At 42.8% G+C, this 7,096-nt stretch overlaps 1 protein-coding gene across 1 annotated transcript; it reads right to left on the bottom strand.

Annotated features, from left to right (window-relative positions):
- Positions 1-308: 308 nt before the first annotated feature.
- On the bottom strand, positions 309-994 carry LOC102921130 (interferon-induced transmembrane protein 2). Its single transcript, XM_042280244.2, has one exon. It carries the CDS (start codon positions 923-925, stop codon positions 491-493), a length of 435 nt encoding a protein of 144 aa, XP_042136178.2. The 5' UTR covers positions 926-994; the 3' UTR covers positions 309-490.
- Positions 995-7,096: the final 6,102 nt, after the last annotated feature.

The following is a 7,096-nucleotide window of genomic DNA, read 5'->3' as shown; positions in this document are numbered from 1 at the left end:
GAGTACTGGAATTAAAGATGTACACCACCATTGTCCAGCCTGACTTTTGTTAAATTTAAAAAATATTTAGTTAGTTGTATTTTATGTAGATGTATGTATGTGCCTGAGTGTGTGTTTGTGTGTGTGTGTGTGTGTGTGTGTGTGTGTGTGTGTGTGTGTGTACCCTCACATGCATGTAGGAGTCTGAGAAAGTCAGAAGAGAGCATTGGTTCTCCTGGAACTAGGTTGCAGGTAGTTGTGAGCCACCATATGGGGCTTGGGAACTGAACCTTGGTCTCCTACAAGAGCAATCTCTCCAGCTTCTAAAGTTATTTTTATTTTTTTTTTTTTTTATTTTTTTTTTTTTTTTTTTTTGTCACTGTGTGCACTTTATTGAAGCCACTTTGGACAGATGGATGAGGGGACCAGGCATATGCGTAGTGGGGTGAACAGAGGGTCAAGGCCTCAGCCTGGGCGGGCAGCTGGGGACTGTGGAGCAGACAGGGCAGGACTAGAATCCAGAATGTGGCATTCTTTGTGAAATGGCTTGAAAGACCGCCACAGAGGTGGTGGAAATGATAATGATGCAGATAATGACCATTAGGATGCTGAAGATCAGGGAGCTGATATTCAGGCACTTGGCAGTAGAGGCGTAGGCCTGGGCTCCAATCACATCACCCACCATCTTCCTGTCCCTGGACTTCACAGAGTAGGCATAGGCAATGAAACCCAGGCAGCAGAAGTTCAAGAAGAGTGTGTTGAAGAGGGACCAGACCACATGGTCAGGCACAGCGACCTCTCTGGGCATGTTGATCACGGTGGTCCTCACCACAGCTGAGCTGTGGGGTTCCCCCAGCTCAGTCACCCCATACTCCTCTTTGATTGTCTCATAGCTTGGGGGAAGTCCGGCATTGGTGGGCAAGAAGGCTTGGGAGTTATGGCTCATGGTAGTGACTCGAACAGTCGTTCCGTCGGGAGGATGGCTGCTGCTACCCTGGTTCTGTCGGCCCTCCCTTTCTCTCAGTTATTTTTATTTTTAATCATTTGTATATGGGGGAGGGATTGTGCACACGAGTGAAGTACCTGTGGAGGCCAGAAGAGAGTGTTGAATTTCCTGGAACTGGAGTTAGAAGTAGTTGTGAGCAACTTTGCCCCATATGGGTGCTGGGAATTAGACTGGGGTCCTCTGGAAGCGCAGTTTGTGCTCTGAATTCTGAGCCAGGGCCATTTCTCCAGCCACTTTCAGTCATCTGTCCACACGATTTTCTATATGTGTAACATCTAGGACCTACCAACCTGGGGAAATGAGGTATTTGTTTTCCTGAGACTAACTTAATTAACTTAGTAAGGTTATCTCTGGTTGCATTAACTTCCCTACCAGTGACACAATTTCATTATTATCTGTACTGAGAAAATTTCCATTGTGTGTATAATAGTCTACAGTTTCTTTATCACTCTCTGGTGTTGGGCCCAGGCTGGTTCTATGATCAGCTATTGTGAATGGTGCTGCAGTAACATCAATGTGCAAGTATCTCTGTGATGTGTTGACTTGCAGTCCCTTGGGTAAATACTGGGAGTAATATAGCGGAGTCATCATAGGGAAAATCTCCTTTTAGCTCTGAGGAACCTCACTCCATATTGATGTCCATGGTGGTTGAACTAGTTTCTATTCCATCAGCAGTTTGTAGTGTTCCCTCTTATCTATACCCTCATCAATATTTGCTGTTTTCTTAATTCTGCCATTCCAATTGAGGTGAGATGAAAAGCTCAAAGTAGTTTTTATTTGCATTTCTCTGGTGGCTAGTGGTGTTGAGTATTTTTCATGTTTTGAATTTTTCTTTACATTTGTTTGTTAGTTTATTTAGTGTGTGTATTCAGAGGACAACTTGTGAGAGTCAGTGCTCTTTTCACCATGGGAGTTCTCAAGATGAAACTCAAGAGGTCCTCAGGCTTGGTGGCTTGTACAAGCATCTTTATTGTAGCCCTTGCTGGCCTGGAACTCACTATGTAGACCAGGCTGGCCTTGAACTCCCAGAGATTACCCTGCCTCTGCCTCCCAAGTGCTGAGATTAAAGGTGTGCACCAATTACACATGGTCTTGCTCATTTCAGTAGCCTATGTATTGGTTGGGCTGTTTGGCTTTTTTGGCATTTAGTTTTTTGAGTTCTTTGCATGTTCTAGACGTCAATCCTCTGTCAGATGTATAGCTAACAAAGACTTCTCTCTATTCTGAAGGAATATCTTCATCAGATTAATGATGTCCTTTGCTTGTGCTGAAGTCTTTTAATTCTACCCGTCTGTCTATTTCTAGATCTATTTCTTAAGCGACCAGAGTCCTAATCAGCACTTCCCTCTACCTATATTTTGTCATCTTTGTCTTATATTTTTCTCTATCAGTTTTAGAATTTTACCTCTTAAATTATGGTCTTGGATCTATTTGTAGTTGATTTTCATTCAAAGTAAAAGATAGAGATCTAACTTCATTCTGTATATTTGGATATCCAGTTTGGCCAGCACTATTTGTTGAAGCTGTTTTCTTTTCTCCAATGTGTATTTTTGCCATCTTTGTTAAAAATCATGTATCTGTGGTTGCATGAGTTTAATTCTGGGTGCTCTATTCCACTGATCTATGTGTCTGGGATTTTGTCTGGCATTTTTGTTTTTAGGGACCAGTCTCATTATGTATACCTGGCTGGCCTGGAATTCCCTTTGTACACCAGGCTGGTCTTAAACTTACAGAGATCTCCCTGCCTCTGTATCCCAAGTGCTGGGATTAAAGCTCTGTAATACCACGTCTGTTCTATGTGGCTTTATGTGTCTGTTCCTGTGGCTCTGTGGCACAACTTGAAATTAGATATGGTAATATTTCCAACATTGTTCTTTCAGTTCAGGATTCCTTTGGCTATCTAGGGTCACTTGTACTTCTATATGAATTTAAAATTTTTTTCCTACTTCTGCAAAGAATAACATTGGCATTTTAGTGGGGATTGTATTGAATCTGTAGAATACTTTTGGTAGTTTAGTATTAATTCTTCTAATCCATCAGTATTAAGGGCTTTTTAATCTTCTAGAACCTTCTATCTAGTCCTTTCATCTGTGTTAATACTAGGTTTCTCCCTCCCTCCCTCCCTCCCTCCCTCCCTCCCTCCTTTCCTCCTTCTCTCTCTTCCTTCCTTCCTTTCTTTCTTTCTTTCTCTATTTCTTTCTTTTTGTGTATGTGTTTTTTGTTTTTTGTCTGTTTGTTTTTCAAAAGAGGATTTCTCTGTGTAGCCCTGTCTGTCCTGAAACTCACTCTGTAGATCAGGTTGACCTCGAACTCAGAGATCCACCTGCCCCTGCCTCCTGAGTGCTGTTATTACAGGCGTGCACCACGTTTCTTTTCCCATATATGTTGTGTCTTGCTGTTCCTGTAGACCTGTCTTGATTCTGGGTCTTCACTGGTATTTTAGTCATGGAAACTCCATGCCACAGATGAAGCTGGCTGCCTGTCTTCAGAGTGCTCTGCATGCCCTGCTTACTGGGGGCAGGGTCTTCTTCCTCCTCCTCCTCCTTCTCCTCCTTCTTCTCCTCCTCCTCCCCCTTCTTCTTCTTTAAAAATTATCTTAGTTGAGTTTTATAGGGAGGAAAATATGTTCTTCATAGAGAGAGGGTAGTTATTCCTGGATGCCAACACTCTAGTGATTGAATGTCAACTGAAAAGCACAATGCTTTATCATATAAATCAGTTTTTCAAATATATGTACTGTCAGTATCCCACTGCCAGCCTTAATCCTGCCCAGTGTCTCAGTTATGCTTTATTGACAACTTTATACTTTCTATGGACCTCAAGTCTTCTGCTTAGAGATGTGTATTTGGGAAGGATGCTCTTGCCTGGCTTCTGATGAGCCCCGGGTTGCTTTTTCGCTTTCCCTTCTGCTGGCTTACAGTTTAACTTTCTCAGTTCAATAAGTTTTTTAAATCCTAATTCTGTTGCTCTCGCTATTTCTTCCCATTTTTAATAAAAAAATCAAATTATTCTCATTTTAATGGAAGTTTAGAGGCAAACATTTTTTGTCAGTCATCTTTAATTAGTATTTTTGGAAAAGATATGCTTAATGTAATGATTTATTCTGAAAAAATAGCTTTTTTTGTGTGCCAGAAACTCAAACTAAAGCACTCTAATGAGATCAACAAATGTATCTTAGAATAGTTTTGAAAATATATTCATTAATTTCTTACTGATTTTTAATGTTTTGGCCACCATAACTGCTGTGTGGTAAATGTTTCTATTTGTTGGCAAAACCCTCTTGGGTTGTTCGTCACCTTTCATGTGGCTACAGACGTAAACAACATGTGCCACCCAGATGGGCTATGAAAGCCAGGCTCCCACTTTGTGACACTCCTTCACAACACCACAGGCTTCCAAACACACATCCTCAAGTCTACTTATGTCGGCTTGCAGCCTGGCAGCTCTCAAGAAAGAGATCTCTGACTGGGGCTGGAGAGATGGCTCAGCGGTTAAGAGATCTCTGACTGACTAAAGACTCCAAAAAGAAAACATTCATATTCAATCTCTATTTTAATAGGGATTTTCATTTTTTATATTCTTCTTATAGAATATGACGGGGAAAGGTTTGTATTGGCCAGTGGGGTGGGGAAGTGGGGGCGAAAAGATTGGCAAGGATTTTGGCCCACAGTACGCGTGCTGGATAGTTTTATGTCGACTTGACACAAACTAGAGTTATCTAAAAGGAGGAAGCCTCAACTCATAAGATAGATGTAGGGCATTTTCTTAATTAATGACTTATCGGGGAGGGTCCAGCCCACTGTAGGTGGTACCAAGTGTCCAGGCAGGGAAGTGAACCGTGAAGAAATGAGAATGAAAACTCGGTTCAGACTTCAGGGAGTCTGACTTCAGAGAGTATGATTTAGGGGGGAAACGTTTCCTGGTGTAATTCAATCCCCTGTACACAATGAGCAGAGCTACATCGAAACTCAACTCAGGGTAAATGTCATTTCTTCCAAGAAGATGGATTCTAGAGATAGGCTACTTGTACTAGCTCAAGAAACTGCGGAAGGATCTGTACTGGTCTCAGTCATATTAGCCACCTCTGGTTGTGGTTGTGGAAACTTGGGGAGCCCCTGGCTACATAGATAATGTAAGAGTCATTTAGACTAACGTATCTCCAATCTGGTTGTGGGAGCTTGGGGATCCCTGGCTGTAAGAGTCATTTAGGTTACTAGCTACCTCTGGTCCTGATTGTAGGAGCTTGATATGGCCTGGTCCAACAGATAACACAGAACACCCAGCTATTAATCACTTCTAATTCCCAGCTTTCTGTATTGAAGAATGGGTTTTTACATCTCTCTCATTGGAAAGACAATCTTGAGTGCTTAACATACCTGGTTTCTCTGTAGATCTGTGGGCAGAAGGACCTTCATGCTATGCTCCCAACACCGACTTGTACAAGAAAGCAGGCTGAGGGCTGGAGAGATGGCTCAGAGGTTAAGAGCATTGACTGCTCTTCCAGAGGTCCTGAGTTCAATTCCCAGCAACCACATGGTGGCTCACAGCCATCTATAATGAGATCTGATGCCCTCTTCTGGTGTGCAGACAGAACACTATATACAAAATAAATCAATTTAAAAAAAGAAAGAAAAGAAAAGAAAAAGAAAAGAAAGTAGGTTGAGCAAGCCATAGGGAGCAAGCCAGGAAGCAACAGCCTTCTATGGCCTCTGTATCAGCTCCTGCCTCCAGATTCCTGCCCTGTTTGAGTTCCTGTCCTGACTTCCTTCAGTAACAGTGATATGTAAGTGTAAGCCAAATAAATCCTTTTCTCCCCAACTTGCTTTTGGTCGTGGTGTTTCGACATAGCAATAGAAGTCCTGGCACTGAAAGTGCTTATACCTTCCTCATTTTGATTGTGTGGGGTTTTTAATTTTGTTTTGATTTTTTGAGACTAGGTTTCTCTTTATAGCCCTGGCTGTCCTGGAACTAGTTCTGTAGAGCAGGCTGGTTCTGTGGGATGGTCTTTCTGTATGCTGTGAATATGTGTTACTATGATTGGTGAATAAAGAAGCTGCCTTGGCCTATGGCAAGATACATTATAGCCAGGTGGGAAATCCAAGCAGAGATACAGGGAGAAGGGCAGAGTCAGGGAAGAGACCATCCAGCTCCCCAAGGAGCAAGATGCCAGCAGACAGGGAGCAACATAGCCATGTGGCAAAATATAGGTTACCAGAAATGGGTTAATTTAAGATGAGTGAGCTAGTTAATAATAAGCTTAGGCCATAGACCAAACAGCTTGTAATTAATATTAAGCCTCTGAGTGATTCTTTTATAAAAATGACTGCTGCACAGGCAGGATCAGGTGGGACCAAAATAGACAGAAAAACTTCAGTCTACAGGCTGGTCTCAGACTCACAGAGATCTGCCTGTCTCTGCCTCCTGAGTGTTGGAATTAAAGATGTGTACCACCGTACCAGGTTACACTTTCCTCATTTTGGGTCCTAATTTTATGTGACAAATTGGGGAGTCCCACATTTGACACTCTTCTAGCAGCTGACTTCAAGATGGCTTATTTCCAGGGGCCTGAACCTTGCAGGTGTCTGCCCAGTCTCACAGCCAAACACTGTTAACAGGGCTGAGTGTGGTCTCACATGTCAGTAACCCCCACACTTGGGAGGCCAGCCTGGGCTACATAAAGAGCCTGTCTTTAGCAAACAAACAAACAATAACAACAAACTCACTGCCCCAAACAAAAACCTAGCACCACAGCCTGTGGCCTCAGACATGCCATTGACAGCCCAGTTAGGTGCTAGTCAAAGCATGGTGCCTTACACTGGTTTGGACCTCTGCAGTCAAAAGAATTTAGATTTTGCTTGCTCTTTCATTACTGACAAACTGGGTTGGCTAATTGTGATGTGTCTGGTGCTGGTTTCAAAAGCAATGTCAATGACTTAGTGGGCAAAGGCACTTGCAGTCAGTCCTAATGAGCTGGCTTTGATCCCCAGAGCTCATATGGTGGAAGGAGGGAATTGGGTTCCCCTAAGTGGCCCTCAGACCTCCAACTGTGTGCTATGGTGTAACCAGAGGCAGAGGTTTCTGTCCCGTATGCTCAATTACACCCAGCAGTTT

Source organism: Peromyscus maniculatus, chromosome 6, assembly GCF_049852395.1.
Source record: "Peromyscus maniculatus bairdii isolate BWxNUB_F1_BW_parent chromosome 6, HU_Pman_BW_mat_3.1, whole genome shotgun sequence".
NCBI classification, from domain to species: Eukaryota; Metazoa; Chordata; class Mammalia; order Rodentia; family Cricetidae; genus Peromyscus; species Peromyscus maniculatus.
This window is presented reverse-complemented; position numbering and strand designations above follow the sequence as displayed.